Consider the following 26,615-nt stretch of genomic DNA (forward strand, 5'->3'; position numbering starts at 1 on the left):
AATAAATAAGCTTCCAAATTGTATAATGGTTCAAAAGTAATAGACATATCTTTCTTCTTTCACATCAAACAGTATTGGATAGATTAACAGGTTGGCTCTCCTCCATGCAGTCATTCAGGGATCTAGGCTGGTGGGGGTCTGCCATCTTTAACATGTGCTTTCCAAGATCACCCAGAGAGTTTCCAACCCACCAGAAGGAGAAAGGAGCATGGAGGAGCTTACATGGGAGGCTTTTATGGGCCAGGTCTGGAAGTGGCATGTACCCGTTCCACTCATATTCCATTGGGTAGACGTTAGTTGAATGGCTATTTATGCAAAGGAGGCTGAGAAATGCAGTCTCCTCTCTGAGCCAGTGTTTGTCCTTGTGTAAATGGGAGTTAATGTCTGTTCCCACCTCCAGGATTTATTTTGAGGATTAATTAAAGTAATGAAACTGAAGGGCTGTGTGTAGCACCTGGCATGCAGTAAGTGCTTAATACAAGGTAGCTCTTTAACTGGTAGTGCTGAGTCACAGGGATTTTGCCCTTGACTCCAACCTCATCTGTCTTTTCCCCTGCTAGTTGGATGAAGATGTACAAGGCATGCTGATAAGATTTACTGATGACACAGAGCTTTAAGGGGGAGCAAATCTGTTGGATGGTAGAACTGAGATTCAGAAGTTGTTCACACCTGGACTGAGCTGAAATCCAACAGATGGGATTTGACAGGAATGTATGTAACATCCTGCATGTGGGTCAGGGATGTCAGTGACTTAGGCCCAGAACTGAGATGGCCTACCCGGGCAGCAGCTCCTTCTTTCACTTGTTCATTCACTGCACAATTACTTACCAGACATCTACTCTGCGCCAGGCATCGTGCCAGGTGCTGGGAATCGGAGATGCATCTGGAAGACATGGTCCTTGCCTGCCTGGCGCTAATGGTCCAGAAGGCTGCAGAGCCCAGCAAATGGGAGCTTCAGGGATTTGGGGGGCAGGAAGCAGACCCCCAACTCCAAGTGAAGGGACGAGGCAGAGCTTCCTGAGAACAAGTGGAAATTAGCCCGTGGTGTATGTGTGTGTGTGTGTGTGTGTGTGTGTGTAAAGATGGATGGAATATTCTAGGCAGACAGAATAGCATTATAAAGGGTGAGAGAGGGCGGCACATGTAAGGACCTCAGGGAAGTTCTAAAGGGCTCTAAATGGTAGCAAGCCAGGTGGCGGCAGGGTGTGCAGCTCCATGGAGAGCAACCTCCAGGGACGAGCCTTAGCCGCCTGCTTTCCCATCTGCATTAGCTTATTTCATCCTCCTAATGAGGAACTCTTGTCATCCCCAGTTTTTGGATGAGGAAGTTGGGGCCCAGAGATATTAGGTAACTTGCCTGGGATCTCTCACTGGGAAGGGCTGAACTGGGATTGGAGCTTGGATCTATCTGACTCTAGAGCCAAGTTTTCAACTACAACCCTTGTGCCCTTCTTGGGGGCACCGAAGACTTGGGATTTTAGCCTCAGACTGATGGGATCCACTTAGGGTTCAATGGAAGGGATGGTGACCTGGTCTGATTTACATTTTAGAAAGTTGTGGGGTCTTAAATGACACAAGGTCCACAGAGATCAATGAAACTCGAAAGCAGCTTTGGCCTCAAGGAAAGAGGCTGAGTGGCTGGGTCATTTGAGAAAAGACAGGTGGACATGATAGTGTCCCCTCAGACAGGAGACCCCTCGGGGGCAGGTGTCACTGCCTCCAGTTCTCTGAAAGGCTGCCACATTCTTTGCTGCTTCCTTGGCAGAATGAGAAGGGGCTGCAAGTCACAGGAAGGATGTTTGGGCTAATGTTGCAGAAGAGCAGAGTTTCCTGGGGCGCTCAGGGTACCTCTCAGGGAGCTCTTCTGAGGTCTCCTCCCCTCTGAGACTCGGCATTGCTGATTTCACCTGGGCACGTGGCCTGTAGCTGGCTTTTAATTTTTGATCTAACCAGTGGCCTGATTTCTTTCCAGCTGCCCAATTTCAGGGGGCTGGGCTGGGGCCAGAGGGGCTGAGAGGGTCTCTCTGTGGCTGCAGTGACTTGGAGAAATCGGTGGAGAAGATCCAGAGGGACATGTCCCACAACCACCGGCTGGTGCCTGGCCCCGAGCTGGAGGAGAAGGCGCTGGTGCTGAAGCAGCTTGGGGAGACACTGACGGAGCTCAAGGGTGGGTCTGGGGCCAGCGAGCATGGCACACGGTCCAGGGTGGGAATGCCTGCTGCATTCCTGCCATCACCCCTGTCCTCCCCGTCCTCAGTGCTCCCTCTGGCTCCAGCTCACTCCTTCCTGTGCCCCCAGCTCACTTCCCAGGCCTGCAGAGCAAGATGCGGGTAGTGCTGCGTGTGGAGGTGGAGGCAGTGAAGTTCCTGAAGGAGGAGCCCCAGCGCCTGGATGGACTCCTCAAGCGCTGCCGTGGGGTCACAGACACGCTGGCCCAGATCCGAAGGTCATTCTGTCCCTGACCTCTGATTTCCCATGGGGTCACACACTGGGCCCAGATCCATAGGTCAGCCTGACCCCTTATCCCGACTCCCCCAGACGTTGGTCAACTCTGGCCTTTGACCCCTTGCATGCCGTAGGCTCTGCTTTGCCTCATACTGGGGGCAGTCGCCCCTCCCCAGGCCCTCCCATCTCTCCTGCAAGATCCCAGAGGCCTTATCACACCCCACCTCCCTCAGGCCAGCCTCCCCTCAGAAGGGGCCGCCACCCTGCTGGCCTCACAGCTGCTCCTAACTCTTTCAACCCCAGGCAAGTGGACGAGGGCGTGTGGCCACCCCCCAATAACCTTCTGAATCAGTCCCCCAAGAAGGTGACGGCCGAGACTGACTTCAGCAAGAGCTTGGACTTTGAAATGCCACCCCCCAGCCCCCCGCTGAACCTCCATGAGCTGAGTGGGCCGACTGAGGGAGCCTCTCTTATCCCCAAGGGGGGCAACCCCACCAAAGGCCCGGACACTCCTGGCAAGAGAAGCGTGGACAAAGCTGTGTCCGTTGAGGTGCTGGGGCCTGGGATTGGGGGTGGGGGCCGGGTTCGCATGTTCTCATCACCACCCTAGGGTGGGAAGTGCCAAACGTGTAGGTCCTTTCTCTAGGAGGAGGAGGGTCAGTTCCCTAATGGAAGTCTAAGAAGCATAATGAGGGTGATATTAGTCCTGCTAGACAGCAAGCATATTCTAAAGCTATAATAATCAAAGCAGTGTGGTGTTAGCTTAAGAACGGACTGTGATCAGTGAAACAAAACAGGATGTCCAGAAACGGTCTCAGTGTGACAAGAATGTAGTGCATAATGAAGAGGCATTGGTGACCGGCGGAGATAATGTGTAACATTCACGGAGAAGGCGGAGGGGGTGGGGGGCGGGGGGCAGGATCAAATGTGAGGCTTCCTTTTCTATTCCTTGCATGCCACTGGGGGGAAGAAGTGAGGCCCCAGAGGTCCCTGAGCAAGGCAACCGCCTCCATCCTGACTCCCGGCCCCCCTCTCAAGGCTGCGGAGCGGGACTGGGAGGAGAAGAGGGCAGCCCTGACCCAGTACAGCGCCAAGGACATCAACCGGCTGCTGGAGGAGACGCAGGCAGAGCTGCTCAAGGCCATCCCTGACCTGGACTGTGCGAGCAAAGCCCACCCAGGCCCAGCCCCCACCCCAGACCACAAGCCCCCCAAGGTCCCCCACGGCCAGAAGGCAGCTCCCCGAACGGAGCCCAGTGGGAGGAGGGGCTCAGGTATGGGGGTGGTAGGGGTTGGTGAAGAGCCCAGAATGGGGAGCCCCATCCCCAAGCACTGTCAGGATGATGGGGTGGGGGAGGGGGGCACTGGGGAGTCAGAATCATTGTGGTTGAGCTGCCAGAGAGGGTGGCTCTGGGACATCAGCCACCTGCTGAGGGGAGACCCAGAAGGACAGGGTGAGCTGGACTCCACCCAGGGCTTTTCCCACTACCCTGAGAGCTGCTGAGAGGACCACACAGGGGAACGAGCAGGTCCAGGCAGAGCCATCCGCCTGAAAGTCTTGACTGAGCATGTGCCACCAACCAGGCTGTGCTGGGGACGTGCCGCAGCACTGATATTGACACTCACACAGCCTGTGAGCTCATGGGGAGGCAGAAATCCAGACCAGAAGTAGCAGTCATCATTCATTCATTAATTCATTGCTGCAACACCTATTTGTTAAGTACCTACTGTGTGCTAGGTGCTGGGGATAGAGAGATAAGACATGCTTTTAAGGAGCTCCAAATTTAGTGAGGGATGGTTCCACAGGGTAGTTCACGCCTGTAATCCTAGCACTTTGGGGGGCTGAGACAGATGGATCACTTGAATCCAGAAATGTGAGGTTGCAGTGAGCTATGGTGACGTCACTGCACTTTAACGTGGGAGACAGAGCAAGATCTGTCTCAAAAACAAAAAGATTTAGTGGGGAAATAATACTAACGTGTGTTTATCATGCACTTACTATGCAATAAGAACTGTTCCAAATGCCTTTTATGTATTAATCCTTATAATTTCACAACAACCCCAGGAGGCAGATATGGTAATTATTCCCATTTTACAGATGAGGATACTAAGGCTCAGAATGGTTAAGTGATCTGTCCCAAGCCATACCTAGCCTGTAAACCAGGAGTGGAATGCAGGTGCTAAATGCAACGGCAAAGGCGAGTGCTGCGCTGTGCCATCCTACAGGAGGCCCTGCAAGGGCAGGAGGGCTTCCCGGAGGGGGAGACTTTCCACTGGAGCCTTGGAAATGAGTAGGCACTTCCTGGCCAGTAAGAGGGCATTCCAGGGAGAGGGACCTGGCAGGTGCAGAGGGTGCTGGACTAAGGAGCTTCGACAGGGTTTGGGGTGTTAGGGAGCTGCTGCAGGATCAAAGGCAGGGAGTGTCACAGTTAGAGTGACCGCTCAGCTGGTTGCCCTGGAAACAGGGCTGGAGGAGGAACTGGAGTTAAGGGAGAGCCAGGTGGGTGGGGCAGGGTTCAATGTGGAAAAGCCACAGAGCTGGGTCCAGGGCTGAGGGGCAAAGGAAGAAGCGGGGTTAGAGCAGGGTCTCCAGCTCAGCCTGTGCAGGAGTCACCAGGGTCTCCTAAACTGCGGATTCTGGTTTAGCAGCTGGGGGTGGGGCCTGAGCTGCATTTGGGACAAGCTCCTCTGGCCCAGGGGCCACCCTTAGTAGTGAGCCATTGGAGGGCTCTAAGGGGAGGCGGGACAGAGCCAATTGCAGGGGAGATGAGAGAAGTAGGGGGGCCCCTGTGTTCTCACCCCTGAGCCTTCCTCTCTCCTCCTCCTGGTCCTCCCGGGAGTCAAATGTAGTGTGTTGGTTCCAGGGTTGCGGGTCCCCTGACCCCCAGCCCCTTGGCTGTCTGCAGATGAGCTGACAGTGCCCCGATACCGCACGGAGAAGCCCTCCAAGTCGCCCCCGCCGCCCCCTCCCCGCCGAAGCTTCCCCTCCTCCCACGGCCTGACCACCACGCGCACCGGAGAGGTGGTGGTCACCAGCAAGAAAGACTCGGCCTTCATCAAGGTACCACTCCCACCTTGGGCAGGGGACCCGGAGGTTGAGTTAGGGTGAAGCCTGAAGTGACCTCTGGAGGCCCTCTGGGCTGGAAGAGGGACCCCTTTCTCAGAGGAAGTGGAAGGAAAGAGGGCTTGGACGGTGGTGACTCTGTCCTTCTAGCGTGGGATCCTGAATATGTGTATTTGCCCTAAGTCCACTCCGGGCCCCTGCAGGGGACAGCAGACGTGACAGATGAGAAGCTGGGGCAGGGGAGAGATGGGACCTAGGGGGTGAGCTGGGGCTGGGGGCGCAGAGCCCGGTCTTGACAGGGGTCCCGGGCCTTGCAGAAGGCCGAGTCCGAGGAGCTGGAGGTGCAGAAGCCCCAGGTGAAGCTGCGCCGGGCTGTGTCCGAGGTGGCCCGCCCGGCCTCCACCCCGCCCATCATGGCCTCTGCCATCAAGGATGAGGACGATGAGGATCGCATCATCGCAGAACTGGAGGTGGGTCAGGGCGCACCTGGCCCCCCAGGCCTCAGCCGGGCCCCCTTCCCTGCCAGGCTGCCCCCAGGCGAGGTGGCCGGACTGGGCAGCTGGATGGACGCAGGGTCCCCACGCTGAGTGCTGGCTGTGCAGGACCCCCACCTTCCTGCCTCCGTTTCTTCTCCACTGTAAAATGGGGGGGGGGTCTAAAGTCTCTCCTTGAAGGTTTGAGCTTTTTTACTGTAGTCTCTGAGACCCCCCCCAAGTGCCCCAAGACCCCCTATACTCTGAAAGCCCCGTACCTGAATATTCTGAGATTGCTGAGTGCTGAGAGCCCCATCGTGAGTGTGCTGAGACCCTCAGGCCCAAGCGCCTTGACTCCCCCAGTGCTGGAAGTCACCATGCTCAGTGTCCGCGCACCCACCCCAGCCCTGGTGCCTGGAGCCCCTGGACTGCCGGGGTCTCTGTGGGAGGAGACCAACTGGGGCAGGCTGGGCCAGTGGCCGTGGTGAAGGGCCAAGGGGTGAGGCAGGGGGCCCAACGCCATCCAGGCCACCCTCCCCTTGGGTGCCTGCACCCCCATCCTCCCTGGTGCCCCTCCTCCAAACCTGCCCCCACCTTCTGCTCCTCAGGTGTTTGAGAGAAGCTCAGTGTCTTCCCTCCCCCCCACGCCCCGCTGCCAGCCGATCCCCACCTTGCTGTCCCCCCAGGACCTGGGGCCCCCCAGGGGCTCAGCCCCGGGCCCCACACGGAAGGTAACGGGGCTGCCCACTTCTCACGGCTCTCTCTCTGCCTGTGCCTCCACCCTCCACCGCTTCCTCGCCTCACCTCTCACGCTGACCCGCTAAAACGCCAGCCACGGTCCCAGTCCTGCCACTGCCATGGCATCACACACGCGCGACTCACCACCCCCTGGATAGGCGCATAACCCCTCCTCCCGCCGCCTCCCAGGTGGGATTTCCCCGGGACTCCAGCAGCCTGGGTGTCTGTGACCCTTGAGTCTGCGTCCCCGCAGGCTTGATTCCAAGTCTGGCGCACGTGGCCTCCTGTTCTGGTCCAGTTTGTGGCCTGAGTCTAGGTCTGGCCCGAAGCCTGGGTGCTGTCTTGAGCCAAGATTGGAGGTTGGATCTTGCTCGCAAGACGACTTTGGGTCCAACTCAAAATCTGACCTTGTCTTGAGCCCTTGCCTGGTCCCCACCTCCGTCCCTGCTGCTCTGCTGCCTGTGCCGGGTAACAGGCTCTGCTTTTCCCTCTGGAATCTGTGCCTTGCACTGGGGGCCTGGACACCCAGGGAAGGCTCATCTGCAGCCTTCACCCTGCCATGGCCCATCTCGGCCCCCTGATCAGGGGACTCGGAGTGGAAGAAACCCATGCCCTTCCTTGGCTGCTGGTTCTGTCTTTCAGCATTGGGAAGTTCTTCCTTCTTTCTAACTTCAGTCCTTGCTGCTGTCCTGCTGCACTTATTTCCTCTTTATTCTTTCTTGGGAATTTGGGGGACCTGTTTTCTGCACCCCCTCCCCTCTTGTAGGACTGTGCTGTGCTTGGGGAGGAGGGTGGGGGGAGGCGCTGGGTGGGAGTCTCTGCCGGGTCAGGCTGGGCCAGGAGGGCCCTCTGCTCTGTGGGGGAACAGCCCCCGGTGCACACACACTCTCACCTTCCTTGTTTGGCTCTCCCTGGCCCACAGTGGGCTCCACGCTGGCCACCACCCGATTTCTGGCCTGGCTGGAGGCCTGCTGGTGCTTTGGTTTCCTGGCAGTGGGGAGCAGACAGGCATCAGATGGGGGCACAGTGCTGTCTGCTGGGCAGGGGACAGGCACAGAGCAGCCCACGGAGCTGTCTGGGATGAGCAGTGTGGGTGGGGTGCCTCCTGGCTGGCTGTGCCCTTGGCACCGTGGTCCTCCAACCCCACACCTGCCCCTCACTGGCTCTGGGAGCCAATCCTGAGAGGGCCCAGTGGGCCAGGCCCCTCCCCTCCCCTTGTGGGCCTGCCTGACCCTCTGCATCCTACGGCACCAGCAGGCCGTGGAGCCGGGCGAGCTTCAGGTCACCCTCTCTGCCTTCCCAGTCTACACCCCCCGCTCCCAGGTAAGCAGGTGGCAAGGCCGGGTGGCTCACCATGGGAGGGGGTGATTGTAGTCCCTGCTGCCCCCCACGCATCTCCCCATGGCTCCTTTTAGTGGAAAGAGTACTGGACTTGGAGTCAGACCATCTGGGTTCAAATCCTGGCTCTGCCACTAACTGTGGGTGAGCGACCTTGGGTGAATCATGAAACCTCCCTCACCCTCGGCTTCCTCCTCTGTGGAGTGGGGCGATGACAGCAGTAGCCATTGCACGGGTCACAGTAGACATTAAAGGTGAGGACAGATGTGACAGTACCTGACACATGACTGGTGCTCAGAATTAGACCAGGATTCCCTCAATTCGGGCACGGTCCTTGGGGCGTCTCTGTGCCCCCACTGAGGCCAGGTCCAGGGTCGTTCGCACAGTAGCAGGTGCCCACGGGAGCTTTGCCCGGGTGTGTGTGCAGCAGAGGACCCTGGCAAAGGCCGAGCCCTGCCCCTTCTGTGGCGAAGCCCCTGGGGAGAGCTCACACAGTGGCAGGGGGTCCGGGAGTCTCTGGCTTGAGATGAGGCCGATGGCCCCCTCCTCCGAGGACAGAGGCTGGCAGGTGGTCCCTGCCCACACAGGGCCGGAGGCCTGGGTCATTCGTTTCAGCACAACAGAAAGCTGCTACTTACGGAGCATTGACAATGTGCCCGTGCGAGCTTACGTCATTCCCCACCGACCCCACGTTAGCGTCGTCCCCTTGCACCAGTGGGCAAACTCATGGGAGCAACCGCGAGACCTGCTCCCAGAGTTTGACACGGGCGACGCAGAGTAAACATGTATCTGTGCTTCTGCTAAACTGGCATCTTCACTAGAACGTAGGAAGCCGTGGGGGATGGTGGAAGTGACCCGAGTTCTAGTCCCAGTTCTGCCTCTAACTTACTGGGTAACCTCAGTCAGAACCCTCCCTGCCTCAATTGCCCCATCTGTGAAAGGAAGGGATGGGCTCACCTAACTCTAACCCCCCGTCCCAGCTCAGTGTGGTTTGCAGGGATCACACTCTTCCTCATCTTGCTTCTCCCCCCAGGCCGCCCCAGGTGCCGGGGCCTTCTGCGTCCCGCGGATCATCCTGACAGAGTGTGCCCCCAACCCTCCCTCCCTGCCAGAGGCCCAGCTTGAGGAGCCGGGTCCCAGGACAGCTCCCACCCCGAGACCCCGGACCCTGGCTGGCAGCAGGGGGGGCTGGGATGGCCCACAGACCCTGCTGGGGGGAGCAGCTGAGCCTCCCTGGCCGCGGAGCAGCTTGACGCCTGAGAAGGAAGGGGCAGCTCTCAAGAAACTGGGTGTAGAAGGCTACGGCCCAGAGCATGGAGGAGTCACGGTCCCCTGTTCTTGGGGAGCAGCCCCAGATGGGACCCAGAAGCCATCTCCTGCTCCTGCTGAGACCCACCCAGAGGAGACCCCCAAGGACTCTGAATGTGATGCCCAGACCTGCAGCTGGGAGCACCCGGGCCAGCCTGCCACCAGTGCAGGCCACACAGTGCAGGGCATCACCACCCAGCGGATGGACAGCCTGGAGGAGACGCTCCAGGAGCTGGAAGCCACCCTCAGCGAGATGGGCACAGCCACCACTGCAGGGTCCCCAGGCAGCCCCCCATCCCTGCCCCCCAGCCCCCAGGTGGCTGCCTCCTCCCCCTCTTCACACTCCTGTTTCTGCATCTTCAGGGCTGGAGGGAGTGGGGGGCTGCAGGAGCGCCACACCAGCCCTCTCCTCCCACCGGCCTTCTCTCAGCTCCTGCCACCCTCCTGGGAGCCTGGTGCCAGGCAGGGGTTTGCAGGCCGAGCCGCAGGGAGGCTGGGAAGCTGGCCTACCCAGGGGTCGGCCCCCCAACCTTGGCAAGAACCGGGTCCTCTCCCCTTCTCTGTATCTGTAAACCAGCAAATAAAGTTCTGTCCCCTCCCTCCCCCACTCCCCTTCCCCCTCCTGTCTCTGACTCTCTCTGTCTCTGTCATTCCTCTGCTCGCGCCTCTGGATGCCCAGCGCCCCTCTGTGCAGGTCTGACACCTGAGGTGGTTCAAGGGGGCCAGGCTTGCCCATTTCTAGGGAGACCCCACCCCAGCCTCCCATTAGGAGGCAGATGCGGCCTGGGGCTGCCAATCTGCAGTGTCTGCCATTGCAGAGAAAGCCCTCCGCCCCAAACCTAGGCATGTGCTTCCAGGTCCACGGTGGTGCCCCTTGCTGGAGCGGGGTGGTGCTGGGGACCCTCACTTTGGAAGCGGCTCCCCCAGGAGGGCACCAGCTGCCCCTGAGCTGCTCAAGGAGGCCACCAAAGAGTTCTCACTCGGGAGCTGTTGGGAACCTGGCTGGCGGCCCTGCTCCTCTCCTTCGGGAAGGCCTTAAACCTGGCTCAGAGAGGGGCCTGGGATGTGGAGCCAGGGAGGGTCTCCAGGTCTCAAAGGGCCCCACAGAGGAGGTCCCAGCCCCAGAGACCCCCCCAGCACCTAGGGTTTCTGTGTGACTCCACCCCCACACAGGACCCTCCAACACCAACCCTGTTCCTCTTCCTGCAGAGTGGCAGTGGCAGCGTGCCACCCATGAAGGTGGTGACTCCAGGGGCCTCTCGGCTGAAGGCGGCCCAGGGCCAGGCAGGCAGCCCTGACAAAAGCAAGCACGGCAAGCAGAGGGCCGAGTACATGAGGATCCAGGCCCAGCAGCAGGTGAGGGCGGGGGTGGGGGTGGCCCCGCTGGGTCCCTTGGTGCCGTGCGCTGAGCTCCTGCTGTGTGCTGGGCATCTCCTGCCGCTACTCCCAGGACCACCCTCCCCGCCAGCTGCCCTGAGAGACCCTGCCAGGACTACCCCCCAATCCTTGAACCTTCACCCCCTCCTCCCCCCAATCCCAGCGCTTTGCATGTGGTTTAGAGCATGCGTGCTCAGCCAGGCCCCTTCCCTCTCAGGAGCCCCTTGCTCAGGGCCAGGGAAGACCCTGTCCCCAGCTGCACATCACTGGCTCCTGTGGGAAGAGGGGAGCGAGCAGATTCCTGACTCCACCAGCCCCCTGGCTGGGTCTCTTCTAAGGCCCAGCCTGCTCTGGGGCGTAGAAGGGGGAATTTTGTGTCCTTCCTCTTCCTGCCATTCCGTTCCTCTCTTCTGTTTCCTTCTCCCTTTTCTCAGGGACCCCCCACTCTTCGGGGCCCCCACTCTCGTCTCGGCCTCCATCTTAGCTCTTGGGCCAGCCCCTGGCTGAGGGAGAAATGAGTTTTGCATCTGCTTTTCAGCCTTGCATTGGGGTTTCAGTGGGCTCACCTCTGATCTTTGTAAGGCGTGTGGGGTGAGGACAGGGAGAGGTACCAAAGCCCCCAGGGGGGCAGGGGTGTGGTAGGAGTTGCAGGGGCACTGCAACCTCTTTCACATTTATTAGTGGGCTTGGGGCCGGCGTATAGAGTAGACAGACTTCACCCGTGGGTGATGCTGCCCGGTCTGTGGCCTGCCCACGTGGCCTGGTCTGCGGGTGTGGGGTGGTCTCCGGGCCTAGCTGTGAGAGAGACCTGTAGCCTGCTCATTCGGTTCAGTAAACATCTCTGAGCAGCTCCTGTACGCTAGGCCCAGTCTGGGTGTGAGGGTGGTGGCTCCCACTTAAGAAGGTTCTAGGCTCAGAGGCAAGAGGCTAAAGATGGGTGGGTCCAGTCACCTCCTGGACAAACAAGGGGACCGCTCAGAGAAGGAAAGGGGCTTCCCAAAGGTGCATAGCAAGGTAGCCTCACCAGCTCCCCACCTCCCTCCTCGTGGTCCCCAGATGACACTCTGCAAGTGCCACCCCCAGCCTTCTTCCTGCCGCCCCCATGGCTGAGTTCCCTCATCCTGTCCAGGCTGGTGCCTCCTTGGTGCCCAGAAGAGCAGCTGACATTTGAAGGGTGTTGGCTTGTGCCAGGCACGTGCATGATCTCATCTCACATTCACCTCTCTAGTCAGAAGGAGGTAGGTCCTTATTGTCCCCGTGCGATAGGTGGGGAGACTGAGGCTTTACCCAAGGTCACACAGCTGACAAATGGGGGAGTGGGCTTCGGTCCACACCGCCTCCCCTCCCCCACCCACAGGTGCTGCAGCCTCCCAAGCAGGCCCCTCCTGCGGCTGTAGTTATGTTCCTCATCTCCCCGCAACCCCTGGCTCCCCAGCCGTCCGCCTCACGCCTCCATGCTTGTTCCTTAGTCTGCCCTGGCCCTCCCTCCACCCCCAACAGGGCTCGTGAGGTCTCTAGTGGCCTCCAGGCGGGCTCTTCCCCTCCATCCCCACCTCTCTGCAACATGTGCGGTGCAGACCCCCTATGCCCGTGGGGCTGTGCAGAACCCCCAGCCCTGCATCCTCTCCTCAGCCCTGCCCGGCCCTCCTGGCTCCTCTGCCCACCTCTTCCCTTCTCCGCGCCTGGCTCCTCACACATCCCCCTCCCCTCCTTGGGCATCACCCAGTCTCTGTCCCCACCCAGGTCTGTTCTGAGCTCTAGTCGCCCACGCATGCCTCCCCCAGCTGTCCCCAGGCGCCTTGCACACGTGCGTCCAGACACAATGCTCCCTCACCATGCCACCCGTGGCCGCCCCAACGGCTGTCCCCTGGGGAAGGGTCACCACCCCCCCCAAGTAGCTCCTCCCCACCCCTCGCCTCCTGGGCAGACAGGGCTGTGCTTTCTCCCCGACATGCGACCACTGGCCTAGCTACACCTCTCACTCCCACTGCTCCAGTAGCCTTTCTTAAAAATATTCCTTCTTCCTGGTAAAGTAATGTATGCTCCTTGTGGAAATTTTTAAAAGTAAACTATAAAGAAGCAGGGGGGACCGTCTATGTCTCACTACATACATGCATGGTTTTCTGCGGTCTCCCTGGACTTCTGTCACCTCTAACCTGTTTCCCAAGACCTACAGTGTGAGGAGGGAACTTCGTAAAATGCAGATTAGATTATATCTCACTCTCTCTCTCTCTCTCTCTCTCTCTCTCTCTCTCTCTCTCTCAAACACACACACACACACACACACACACACACACACACACACACCAGCTTAAACCCCATCACTGGCTGATAAGCCTGAATCCCTTCTGGTGCTGCCTGGGGCCCTTCAGCTCAGCACCCCCCTCCCCTCTAGCCCCACTTCCCCTCCAGCCCTCCCCACCCCAGCCTTCCTCCCTCTCCAGCTCCACACCCCCCCAGCCCATGCCCACCCTGTGCTCCAGCTGCCTGGGTCACCTGGGCGGACACGCTCCATCAGCTTAGCCTGTGGCCTTGGTCAAAGTCCTCTGTCTTCTCAGGCTCTCTCCTCACCTGTATAACAGGGACAAGGACAAAAATACTCAGCAGGGTTCTGAGATCACATAATGCCAGATGTAGGATCTTTGGAAACCATACACTGCTCTGCAAAGGGAAGGAGTCTCGAGATGGCTTCGGTGGGACTGTACATTGTCCAGGACAAGGCCAATGCCTGAGGCCTCTCCCTCATCGAGTGATTCCAACACCTGGAGCTCAGAGCCGTCTCTGACAATGAGGAGATGGAGGGTGTCTTAGTCCGTTTACATAGCTGTGTAAGGAATACCCGAGGCTGGGTAATTTATAAAGAAAAGAGGTTTATGTGGCTCACGGTTCTGCAAGCTGCACAAGAAGCATGGTGCCAGCATCTGCCTCTGGTGAGGGCTTCAGGGAGCTTCCAGTTATGGCAGAAGACGAAGGGGAGCAGGCATGTCGCTTGGCCAGAGAGGGAGCAAGAGAGAGAGGAGACACAGCAAGGCTTTTTCCAACAGAACTGCGCTCAGGCTCAGCCATGGGTGAGGGAGCCATCTTCCCACCCAAACGCCTCCCGCCAGGCCCCGCCTCCAACACTGTGGATCAAATCTCAACATGAGATTTGGGGGGACAAATATCCAAACTACAGCAGAGGGGAATAGAAGTGCCAGGATCAGACACAGAAATTGGGGGAAGATGGCTGGGCGCGGTGGCTCACGCCTGTAATCCTAGCACTCTGGGAGGCCGAGGCGGGCGGATTGTTTGAGCTCAGGAGTTCGAGACCAGCCTGAGCAAGAGCAAGACCCCGTCTCTACTAAAAAAAAATAGAAAGAAATTATCTGAACAACTAAAAATATATAGAAAAAATTAGCCGGGCATAGTGGCGCATGCCTGTAGTCCCAGCTACTCGGGAGGCTGAGGCAGTAGGATCTCTTGAGCCCAGGAGTTTGAGGTTGCTGTGAGCTAGGCTAACGCCACGGCACTCACTCTAGCCAGGGCAACAGAGAGAGACTGTGTCTCAAAAAAAAAAAAAAAGAAATTGGGGGAAGAAAGTTCCAAGATTGGAGTGTTTTGTGACAGAGCCCAATGCTACAGAGAAGTCAGAGGAAATGATGGAGAAAAAGCCTTGAGTGTTGCTCTCTGACAGCCAACGGTGGGGTGGGAGCCAGACTCCAGGGGTTCAAGGATGTCGGGTTGGTGTAGACATGGACACCCCCTCTCTGTGGCCTCACTAGGGGAAGGGCAAAGACACAGTGTCTAGTGTGCCCCAGAAAGCTGGAGCAGCAGGAGCTTTAGCTGTGGAGGGCACAGCTCCTGCTTGCAACAGCTCCCAGAGGGAGGGAGTAGGAAAGGAACTTTACCCCACCTTTCTCTCTTTCCACCCTGCCATGAGACCCCCATTGGCCAAACTCAGCCAGAGGCCAGTCAGCAAAGGGATGGCAGGGCCCGCTCCCAGGGCACGGAACAGGGCAGAAATTGATTCTAGGGAACAGGGCGGCAGATGCAAAACAGCCAGCACTCCTGTTAGGTACCAAGTTGACGTGTCTTGTTTAATCCTAACAACTTTATACCTTAAAACTAATCTGTGTTGTCACGGCTGCATCCCCACAGCACCTAAAACAGTGCTTGGCATATACAGGCGCTCAGTAAATATTTGTCAGGTGGGTGAATGATCGAATGAGTTTGCTGCCAATCAGGCCCAATCCAGATGGAAATAGACAAAGCAAACCTGAGAGGTTAAAACAATAGTCACAGGCCGGGCGCGGTGGCTCACGCCTGTAATCCTAGCACTCTGGGAGGCCGAGGCGGGCGGATTGTTTGAGCTCAGGAGTTCGAAACCAGCCTGAGCAAGAGCGAGACCCCGTCTCTACTAAAATTAGAAAGAAATTAATCGGCCAACTAAAAATATATAGAAAAAATTAGCCAGGCATGGTGGCGCATGCCTGTAGTCCCAGCTACTCGGGAGGCTGAGGCAGTAGGATCGCTTGAGCCCAGGAGTTTGAGGTTGCTGTGAGCTAGGCTAACGCCACAGCACTCACTCTAGCCAGGGCAACAGAGTGAGACTCTGTCTCAAAAAAAAAAAAAAAAAAGATAGTCACAGTAACAGCCGCCACTCCGTACATGTGCTGTGTCAGCCACTGGGCCTGGTGCCCTGTTTGTGTCATCTCTCGTGCACCTGACGCTGTCAGGGCGGGTGTCCCTGCAGATGGGACGTGAAGGCCCAGAGAGATGTCTGCTTAGGGTCACATGGTTAAAAAGCAGCAGGACTGGGACTTAAACCCAGATCCGCCCGATGCAAATTCTCCTGTGTTCATGCTGGATTCTGTTGCTTTGCCGGGAGCACAGCCTTGTGGGTGTCACCCAGGCTTGGTGAGATCACACTCAGAACGGGAACACTAGAAGGCAATAACTTAACAACAACAAAAAAAAGATTGAATAGAGTGATAGAGGAGTGATGCTGGGCCTCACGGTTGTCACTTAGAATGCAAGGAACAGGAACCCCAATTGAAAATGGCTTAAACAATAAGGTATCATCTAACCAAGCAAGAAGACTGGAAGCAGGGAGGTTCCAGAGTTGGGGAATTCAGCAGCTCAAGGACATTAGGACCCAGGCTCCTTGTGCATTTAGGTGCTGTTGTCATCCTACCACCCTCCCCCATGTGGCTGACTTCACGCCAGGGGCCCTGGGCACACAACTCTTTTAGAAGCAGGAGAATCTTTCCAGAAGCCCCCAACAGGCCCCCCATCTCTCCACATTGCCTATTCCTGGATCAGTTGCTGGCGAGGAGAAAGGAATTGCCCTCATCGCTGTGGATTTATCATGGTCCCCACCACCGCCCCCCACCCTGGGCTGGGGGAAAAGCCCAGCTTCTCCTGACAGTCCAGTTCCTGATCCAGGCAGGATTTATTCAGCAAAAGCAGGGCCCGGGGAGGGCGTGGCACTGGGAAAGGCCCTGGAGGAGACAGGCGACAGGAGGACCCGCACCTGTGTGGCAATGTATGTGTCAGAGTGGAGCGTGGGAGAGGGGGCAGCATGCTCGGCACAGAGAGCAGGTGGCAGACTCTGATCCCCAGACAGGAGGGAGGTGTGCAGGGTTCAGGGCCTGGGTGAGGGTCCTGCGTCTCCCCGCTGAAAGCTGAACATATGTGAGGTTTCCCCTTTGCCACAAAGGTGACTAAGTTCTGCTTCTCTGGACATAATTGGGACCAACATGGGAGGACCGGTAGGGGAAATGGAAGTGACAGGAACCTTGAGAGACAGCAGCTGTGTCACACGAGAGCCTTGCAGGAGGGGGTCGCTGGGCACAGCTGGCCGTGCCTCAGCTTAGGGAGAGTGGGTTTTGAGTGGTGCAGTGGTCAGCGTCTCCTGGGAGGGAAGATTGCCCGAGAGGACTTTACAACACAAGTGCTTGCAGAGAGACCATGAATGGTCCCCACGACGAAGCAGGGGCAGAGGTCAGGCATTCCCATAAACTGGTAAAGCTGGATGGCAGAAGCCTGGCACTGACTGTGGGAGGGAGAAGGGGTACCTTGCCTGAGTGAGGACATGTTACCACGTGAATACAGCATCACGTGGAGGCACCAGCCCGAAGGTAGGTGTTCCAAAGACCAAGGCTTGGAATAGACCAAGGCTCCTTCAGAACAAAGGACAGCCAGGAGGGAGTGGACACCTTGCCTGGGGACGTGATGAGATGTTAAGAGACACCAGCAAGAATTCACTGTGCTCCCCTCCCACCTGGCTTTGGGGGAAAGAATTTAAATGAGAAAGACTAGTGTGGGGGAAGAGTGGGACTGAGCCCAACATAAGTGACAAGTGGTAAGAGAGCCCATGGTTGCCTTTAAATGAGTTTGCCTCTGGGCCCAGGTCCTGGGAGCCCCCAAGGGCAGGGCCCACGCCTGACACATGCACAGGACTTCAGACCCCGGTGATCCCATGGCTGCAGCCCTAGAGCCCCTTTGAGTAACAGACGTGCAGCCTCGGGCAGAGGAGAGGGATTAGAGAACCCAAATGGGGACCGCTTGCCTTGCTTTCCATAAAGGGGAGACACAAACCGCAGTGTGGCGCGCAAAACCCGGGTGAATCACTGAGCGAACCACTTGCGCCTTGGAGGAAGAAATGATGATCACCAAGGCGGTGGGTTCGTGAGCAGGCCGGGCTTGCTGTAGACGCTAGCTGTCCCCTGCAAGGCATCGCCCACAGCCTCCCTAGGGCGGATGATAAGGTAGGACTGTGGAAAATGAGCGACCCTGTGCAGACCTGGTGATGTGCCACTTTAGCCTTCGGGTCTTTTTTAGCAAGGCCGTTCAGTTCTCACACTGGTAGCTAAGCAAGGCCAGAGGGGACAGTGACTACAATTGTGTCCCACTAGCCCAGTGGATTTCAAAGGTAAGTGTGCAGCACAACCACCTGGGACGCCTGCTTAAAATGCACACTCTTGGGCCCAATTGTGGAGGGGCCCAGGAATCTGCATTTTCAATGCATGCCACATGCTGTCTCCCCACCCCCCAGGTGATGCAGATAGCTCCCCACTTTGAAGACAGCTCTAGAGAACAAGCCTCCAGGACCAATAGAGACACAGGGAGTCTGCTGGAGCTGGGGAGGAGGGTGAGGGGCTGGTTCTGACTGTCAGAGCTGACCAGTGAGTACAGGATGCGTCATGAGGGAGTGACCTCCCCATTCCCTACTCAGAGCTGGAGGAAGACTTGCAGGGGTGCTGTGGGGCTTGCTGTGCAAGGGGGTGGATGCGAGGCTGGGTGCAGTGAGCGCCTTCTTCCCACAGTCCCAGACTGGGGTTCCTTGAAGTGCTACCCAGAGAGGACCAGCTCCTCCCTCTGTTGTCACTGCACTGAGGCCAGAAAGGACTTTGCTGTTGACCAGTTGGGACTAAGACCCCCCCCTCATGCACCCCTGCCTCAGCTAACCTTTCACTTCTTCTTCCTCCCTCCCCACCCTCCCCCTGCCTGCCTCCCCGCCTGCCTGTCCTGGGCATGGTCTCTCCTGTGCTGCTCTGGTTTCTCTTCCACCTTCTCTCTCTCCCATCAGTGACCGTGGGCCTGCCCCCCACTCCGGTTCCCAGGCCCTCCCCTCACCCCCTTTCTGCCCCCGCTGCGCCCCCCACCCCATTCAGAGGACTGCTCTCTCCAGATGCCCCTCTGGTTTCTTCCTTTTGCAATTAATTTTCTCTTGGATTTGTAGAGGTTTTCCATTTTTTAAAACGTCAACTGGGGGCCAGCACGAAGGCGCTCCCTTCCTCTCTCTGACCCCTGACCCCTGTTTTTGTTCCAGGCCACTAAACCATCTAAAGAGATGAGCGGGTCAAATGAGACCTCGAGCCCTGTCTCAGAAAAGCCCTCGGCTTCCAGAACCTCTATCCCTGTATTGACTTCCTTTGGGGCAAGGAATTCTTCCATCTCCTTCTAGAAGGCCCCTCACATCTCCACCCCTGCCTGTCCGCCATCCCTGCCATTTCTCTCTCTTCCTTCATCTCCACCCACCCCCACCCTGCTCGCCAGACCCCTGCGGGGTTTGCCCTTCAGAGGAGGGGGTGGCCCTCAGCTCCCCACACCCATCCTCTGTTGGTGTTTTTGGTTTTTTAAATGATTCACTTTTAATTATCTTTTTTTAAACAGTAAAACTAAAAACCAAACACACCACCTCCCCCTGGTTTCCTGTTCCCAGAGGGCCTCTCGGGCCCATTTCCTGTCACTCTGTCCCTTTTCTCTTTCACCGTTCTTCCTCCCAAGTCCATCCTGAAGTCCCTGCACCTCCTCCCCTCCCCCCCACTTCCCAAGAATACTCCAAACAAACTCTGAGCCACGGAGACTTGGAGCAGCGAGAAACCCTCTCCCCTCCCTCGGTACCTCCTGGAGGAACGCCTGGACATTGGACCAACCCCAGCATCAGGCCTGGGGACGCGACCCTGGGAGACGGGGCCCTGGAGACACCGCACTCCCTGTCCAACCTCGCACAAGACTGACCTCTGCTGCTGCTCTGCTCCTTCCACTCACCCCAGTGGGCCTGGAGTCCAGATGGATGGGCTGGACACGGAGGCGGGGGCTGGGAGGCCTCAGGGTGGGGTAAGGCCGGGAGTCTGTGTCCCTGGGGAGCAGCTGGCCTCTGTCCTGTGGGGAGCGGGAGGAGGCCCTTTGGACCGTTGGCTGAGGGGGTGGGTTGTGCAGATGGCCTGACACCTGGGCCTGACACTGGGGACACTGCCTGGGGAGAGGGCAGCCCTGGGAGGGGCATTTGGTACTTTTAGTTTCCTAATTTAGCACTTTAAATGACATTAACTTATTTAATGGGGGTGGGGTGGGCAAGACTGAAGGGCCCAGAAATTAGGTTTTGAGGCCTGGAGGCAGTGGGGAAGGGTCCTGGTTGTGAGGGAAGGGGAGAGGGGGGAGAGCAGGGAGGGCAGGGTAGGGCGGGGCAGACAGCTCCAGCCCCGCAGGTGGGGTGACTTGACCTTCAACCATCTTCTTTGTGACTTGAGGGTTTTCAGGGAGGGGGCAAGATGTAGTTTTTAAATGGGGATCTGGTGACCCTGGTGAGATGTCTGAAGGTCCCGAGGCCTGGCCAGCCAGTCCATGGCCCATGGATGCCCTGCTTTGCCCGCAGAGGCTGTTGGAAGTCGTGGTCCTGGGGATGGGGAGAGGGAGACCAATTTTGGTTGTCACTCCTGGCCCCCCAGAGGGCACAGGGAGGGGTCAGAGGGAGATTGTGAAAGAGGAGGAGGAGGAGGAGGAGGATGGAGTGGGGGTCCCCAGGCAGAGGATCCCCATTTGGAGCACAAAGTGGTGTAAGCACAGCTGGGGGGGGAATTGGAATCAGTCCCCCCAGTAAGCACAGAAAGGAGCCATTGTAGGAGGGCAGCGCCCCCACGACGTGGAGCCGAGGAGGGACAGCAGGGGGAGCTGCGGAAGGCTTGGGGAGGGAGGGAAACTGGGCTGTGTTTCTTCATTTCTTTTGTTTTTGCTTCTGTTGGTTCATCCTTGTTTTCTAGCTTTGGATCATTTTTGTACCAAGGCAAGCAAGCCTTTTTGAAAAATAACAAAAGAAGAGGAAAAAAAAAAAAATCCCTCCAGAAAAAAAAAAAACCCCTGGAAAATAGGAAACAACAAAAAAAGGACCTCATAAATGATGCAATTACTTTTAATTGCAGGCAACTCTTTACATTTAAGTGAAGTGTCTTAACATTTTATATTGTTTTAAAAATATATTTACATATTATATATATATAATATACGTAATATAAATATATATAAATATTTAAAAAAGAAAAAAAAAAGAAAACCACAGCACTCTCTCCCTTGCCGCTGTCTGGCGGGGGAGGGGGCTGGGGTGGGCGCATCGGCCTGGCTCATGTGGTCCAGTGAAGGTTCGGTTGATCTGGCTGTACAGAGACCCCTGACTTGGGAGGGGAGGGGGGAGTGGTGCCCCCTCCTCCCTCCACTCCATTCCTCTTCGCTTGCTACCCTTCACTCGCCCCCACCTCCACCCTCTGCCCTGTGACCAGAACGTGTGCCCCACGTCATTGTCCTGAGTTGAATGTCCCTTTGTGGGCGGAGGAGGTGGGGGCAGTGTTCACCCAGGAAGGGGCAGATGGAGGGAGCCGTGTGCCCCGCCCCCCGCTCAAGTAGAGCCCAGTGGGATTTGCATCTTTCTTTCACTTTGGTTCCTGCACATTCGTGGGCTGGGAGGCATCTGCGTGGAACTGTGTGCAGCCTGCGTGCGTGCGTGTGTGTGTGTGTGTGTGTGTGCAGGCACAAGCCCACCCAGCCGTGTGTGCAGATGCATGGGACACAGGTCCACAGGCACGGCCCGTCACGTGTGGGGAGGCGTGTGCACGTAGGCGTATGTCACCTGTCTGGGCATCGGCAGGTGCCTACCTGCGTGTTAGTGTGAGAACGCGGGTGGGGTGTGTGCAGACAGGCCCAGCAGCGAGAGACTTGTTCGCGTGGGGGCCATGTATTTGTGGACAGAGGTGTGAACATGGAAGTGCGTGCGACCTGTGTCTGTGGTGGGTGTGTGCTGGTGCAGACCCAGGGGTGTGGGCGTGTCTGTGTGTGTGTGCGCACGCGCATGTGTGTGTCCCATCATCCCTGCACCACTCGCTCCGGCTCCCTTCCCGAGCTCCGTCCCCACTGGCCGTCTCACAGCCGCCGCACGCCGGTGCCCCCAGCTGCATGCGCCTCGCTGCTCTGTCCATCAGTGTGTGCTTGACCAAGAGCAAACTAAGACGTCTGGGGGGACCCCTGTACCCGGTCCCTCTGGCCCCTGCCCACTGTGCTGTGTTACTCGCATGGGGGGGTTCTCTCCCGCCCCTTCCACAATATGCTGTTTCCCCAGGAGCCTCAGGGCCGAGGCTCTGCGTGGGGTCCCAGGTGGGCCCCCCCGGGTGAGCCCCAGCTCCACACCCTCCCCGTCCACCCCGTAGGGCCCGTGTTGGTGTAGCAGTGACGGCTTCTGTGGATATTCTGTGACCTTTGTCGGTGTAACTTGACAATTTCTAAATGGAAAAGGGTTGCTGTGTTTTCTCTGTCTCTTTTTTAATGTCCTTTTTTTCCTCCCACCTCCCTGCTCTCTCCTTTCGGTTTTTCTAGCCAAGTGTTTGGGGCTTTAATAAAACTTGTTTCTTTTTCCTGGATCGCCTTCCCACAGGCTGCTGTCTCCTTATTTCTCTGCTTCGCCCTCGAGGGCCTGAAAGGCACTGGGATGGCTGGGACCGAGAGTGGGGAACCCCTGACAGCCCATGGCCCTGACCCTTCAGCAGGCAGGGCACAAAGATGGGGGTAGAACAGGACCGCCGGGGCTGGCGCTGTCCCTGAGCACCCATGGGAACCTACACCACTGAAGAGGAGCACCACGGACTCTTAAGGGGCCGGCTCTCAGCGTGGCACTCCGAGACATGTCCCATCTAACCCTCGCAACCATCCGTGAGGTAGCCACGGGCACTACCTACACCTGCAAGTGACAAAGAGGCTCAGAGACATTGGGTGTCTTGCCCAGAGTCATACCACTAGTAAGGTGCAGACAAACTAGTAAGTTTGGATCCAGCTCTGCCTAACCCCAAAGTCAATGCTTCCCCCGCAAAACCAGGTGGAGGCCGATTACCTCCAGCAGTCCCCTGTGATGGGTCTCAGCCTCCTGCCCTTTGGGTGGGGTAACCCTCCGTGGTGTCCACCCATCCCTTCTAGAGCAGCAGCTTGCAAACTTGAGTAACTGTTACAATGTGAAATACACTTCACATCTCAAAGCTTTGAGTACTTACACACACACCCGTAATGAAATGGCACTTACTACATACAATGCACCATTGAGTACCACACGTCCTGAGTGGGTTTTTCAGGTTTTCCTGGAATTCTGAAGGCTGTGCTGCTGTTCCAGAATGTTCTAAGGGTCCTCGAGGCTGCCCTTCCAGCTGCTCTTCTGCTTGGCTGAGACCTGGGGTGTTATTGAATCGCTTCTATCTCCTACAACACCATCACTTCTATCCCATAAGGTAATGACAGTGTCCTGGAGCACCGGTTGCACTTTCTTCTGGGCCCCCCTTCCTGTTGGATCTCTGAGTGGCTTCAGCAGTCCCTGAGCTGGCAGGATGATTGAGCTATCCACAGGGTGGGGGCCTCAACCGGTGTCCTCATGCCCCTTATCTGATAACAGGCTCCCTGGAAGCTCACCGATGCTGACTGATTGGTGTCACTCAGAATGACACCTGGTAGGAGGCCCCAAGCCCTACCCATGGTCATCATCCCAGAAATCTTCACTCTAGAACCAAGACTCTCGGCTCTAGTTTGGTGCCACAATCATGGTTCCCCTACATGCCCTCACCAGAATGGCGGGGAAAATCCTATTTCTTTTACGCTGACCCTAATAAATTCGGAGGTCCCCCAACGAAATGTTTCCTATGAAACATATCAAACCCCACCTGACAGAGTGAGTTTTACAGTACAGAGTTGGCTGTTTGTTTTCATAGCTTTATTGAGATATATTTCACATGCCATAAAATCCACCCATTTAAAGTCTACAGATGTGTATTCGCATAGTCACAGATATGTGTAACCATCACCACAATCTAATTTGAGAATATTTTCAACACTCTGAAAAGAAATTCTGATCCCGGCACTATCATCCCGCATTCCTGCACCCTTTTCTCTGCCACCTTTCTCCTCGCCCCCTGCCCGAGTCCCAGGTAATTACTAATCTACTTTCTGTCTGTATGGACATTTCACACAAATGGAATCACACAGCATGTAGTTTTTTGTGACTGGTTTCTTTCTAGCATAATGTTTTCAAAGTTCATCTATGTTATAGCATATATCAGTACTTCATTCTTTTTGTTTGGTTTTTGGTTTCATGTTTTTCTTTCAGAGACAGAGTCTTGCTCTGTCACCCAGACTGGAACGCAGTGGCCGGTCCTAACTCACTGTAACCTTGAATTCCTGAGCTCAAGTGATTCTCCTGCCTCAGCTTCCCAAGTAGATGAGGCTATAGGCATGTACCACCATGCCCAGCTAATTTTTAATTTTTTTTTTGACACATGAGGGTCTTACTATGTTGCCCAGGCTAGTCTTGAACTCCTGGCCTCAATCGATCCTACTGCCTCGGGCTCCCAAAATGCTGAGATTACAGGCGTGAGCCACCACGCCTGGGCTTCATTCCGTTTTAGTGCTGAGTAATTTTTCACTGTATGGCTCTACTACATTTTACTTATCCATCCATCAGTTGATGGACATTTAGATAATTAGCACATGAACATTCATGTACAAGATTTTTGTGGGGACATATGTTTCAATGCTCTTGGCTACATACCAACGAGTAGAATTGCTGGGTTTATGGTAGCCCTAGGTTTAACGTTTTGAGGAACTGCCAAACTTTTCCAAAGTGGCTGTCCCGTTTTACATTCCCACCAGCCATGTTCAAGGGTTCTAATGTCTCCACGTGCTTGTTATTGACTGTCCTTTTTTACTTCCACCATCCTAATTTGTGTGAAGAGGGAGTTCATTGTGGTTTTGATTTGCATTCCCCTGTTGGCTAATGATGCTGAACATCTTTTTATGTGTTTATTGGCCATTTGCATATCTTCTTTGGAGAGAAATGTCTATTCAAATCCTTTGTCCATTTTTAAATCGGTTTGTTTATCTTTTTATTGTTGAGATTTAAGAGTTCTTTATATATTCTAGATATATGAGTCTCTTGTCAGATATAGGATTTGCAAATATTTTTTCCCATTCTTTTTTTTTTTCTTGAGACAGTCTCTCTCTGTCGCCCAACCTAGAGTGCATTGGTGTCATCATAGCTCACTGCAAACTCAAACTCCTGGCCTCAAACGATCCTCTCACCTTGGCCTCCCAAAGTGCTAGGATTACAGGCATGAGCCACCACACAGGGCCAGTCTTTTCACTTTTTCGACGGTGTCCTTTGACATATGCAGTTTTTAATTTTGATGAAACCCAGTTTCCAATTTTTTTCTTTCATTGCTTGTGCTTTTGGTGTCATAACCAAGAAACCATTATCTAACCTAAGGTCACCAAGATTTATTCCTATGTTTTCTTCTAGAAGTTGTTTGGGTTTTTTCACACCTGTTAGCAAGGAGGGAGTTTTTTTCTAGAATTTTTATAATTTAGTTCTTACATTTAGATTTTGGATCCATTTTGATTTAATTTTTGTGTACAGCTTGAGAGAGCTGTCCAAATTTATTCCTTTTGCAGATGGCCTCCCAATTGTCCCAGGACCATTTGTTGATAAGACTATTCTTTGCCCATTGAATCATCTTAGTACCCTTTTCGAAAATCAGTTTATAGTAATGTGAGGATTTATTTCAGGACTCTTAATTTGATTCCACTGATCTACATATCTTGATTACTCTAGCTTTGTAGTAAGTTTTGAAATTGGGAAGTCTAAGTCCTCCAACTTTTTTTTCCCCAAGATGTTTTGGCTATTCTCGGTCCCTTGCATTTCCATAGGAATTTGAGGATCAGCTTGTCAATTTCTGCAAAAAAAAAAAAAAAAAAATTTTAATTGGGATTGATTTGAATCTGTAGATCAATTTAAGGGATATTGCCATCTTAACAATGTTGAGTCTTTTGAAACGTACAATATCCTTTCATTTATTTAGATCCTTTTAAATTTCTCTCAACAATGTTTTGTCATTATCCATATACCAGTTTTGCATTTATTTTGTTAAATTTATTTCTAGGTATTTTATTCTTTTTGATGCTATTATAAATAGAATTGTCTTCTTAATTTTATTTTTGGATTATTCACTGCTTATAGAAATCAAATTAATTGTGTGTGGAGGGAGGGGCAGTTAAGGATTTTCTTTTTTAAAAAAGATCTTCCAAAATTATTCTGATTTATTTTTGCCACTGTGCCTGGCATATTCTGAATTTATTATTCACCTCAGTTTCTCTCCCAATCTATACTTATGAATATTCTTAATTTTATTTTATTTTATTTTTATTATTTTTTTTTTTATTTTTTCTCGACCGAGTCTCACTCTGTTGCTCCTGGGCTCAAGCGATCCTCCTGCCTCAGCCACCTGAGTAGCTGGGACTACAGGCATGTGCCACCAAGCCTGGCTAAGTTTTCCTATATATATTTTTAGTTGTTCAGCTAATTTCTTTCTATTTTTAGTAGAGACAGGGTCTCGCTCTTGCTTAGGCTGGTCTCAGACTCTTGAGCTCAAACGATCCGCCCGCCTCGGCCTCCCAGAGAGCTAGAATTACAGGCGTGAGCCACCGCGCCCGGCCGAGTATCCTTAATTTTAAATAAGTTTCTAAATTTTTTTTATTGAGGTGAAATTCAGACAACATACAATTAACCATTTTAAAGTGCACAATTCAATGGTATTTGTATCCACGATCTTGTGCAGCCGCCAGCTCTCTCTAGTTTCAAAGCTTTTTCATTACACCTTTAAAAAAAATCTCCATTAAGCAATTACTCCTCATTACCCACCCCGCTTCATCCCTTGGTAACCTCTGTTCTGTCTTTACGGTTTTGCCCACTCTGGATATATTTATTATACAAAAGGAATCATACGATGTGTGACGTTTTGCATCGGGCTTCTTTCACTTAGCATGATATTTCCAGGTTCATCCAAGTGGTACAAATATCAGTACGTTGTTCTTTTTTGTGGCTGAATAATATTCTGTTGCATGTAAATTACAGTGATTTGTTTATCCATTCATCCATTTATGGACATTTCGGCTGTCTCCACCTGTTAGCTATTATAAACAGTGCGGCTATAAACATTCGTGTACAAGTTTCTGTGTGAACATATGTTTTCATTTCTCTTGGGTGTCTACTTAGGAGTAGAATTTGTGGATCATATGGTAATTCTGCTTAGC

The 26,615-nt window shown here is 54.8% G+C and overlaps 1 protein-coding gene across 2 annotated transcripts in view; it reads left to right on the forward strand.

The window, feature by feature from the left end:
- SRCIN1 (SRC kinase signaling inhibitor 1) overlaps positions 1–21,910 on the forward strand; it is a 69,391-nt gene extending 47,481 nt beyond the window's left edge. The window contains exons 12-19 of one of the 2 annotated variants that reach the window (XM_012660179.1): positions 2,037–2,167; positions 2,299–2,446; positions 2,749–2,995; positions 3,484–3,718; positions 5,351–5,505; positions 5,826–5,978; positions 10,575–10,721; positions 18,556–21,910. In XM_012660179.1, the coding sequence (XP_012515633.1) occupies positions 2,037–2,167; positions 2,299–2,446; positions 2,749–2,995; positions 3,484–3,718; positions 5,351–5,505; positions 5,826–5,978; positions 10,575–10,721; positions 18,556–18,690 (1,351 nt within the window). In that variant the 3' untranslated portion in view covers positions 18,691–21,910. The remainder of the gene's footprint in view (positions 1–2,036; positions 2,168–2,298; positions 2,447–2,748; positions 2,996–3,483; positions 3,719–5,350; positions 5,506–5,825; positions 5,979–10,574; positions 10,722–18,555) is intronic. The other variant, XM_012660171.1, reaches the window with a different exon arrangement.
- Positions 21,911–26,615: the final 4,705 nt, after the last annotated feature.

This window comes from Propithecus coquereli, unplaced genomic scaffold (genome assembly GCF_000956105.1).
Source record: "Propithecus coquereli isolate 6110/MARCELLA unplaced genomic scaffold, Pcoq_1.0 Scaffold119, whole genome shotgun sequence".
Classification (NCBI taxonomy): domain Eukaryota; kingdom Metazoa; phylum Chordata; class Mammalia; order Primates; family Indriidae; genus Propithecus; species Propithecus coquereli.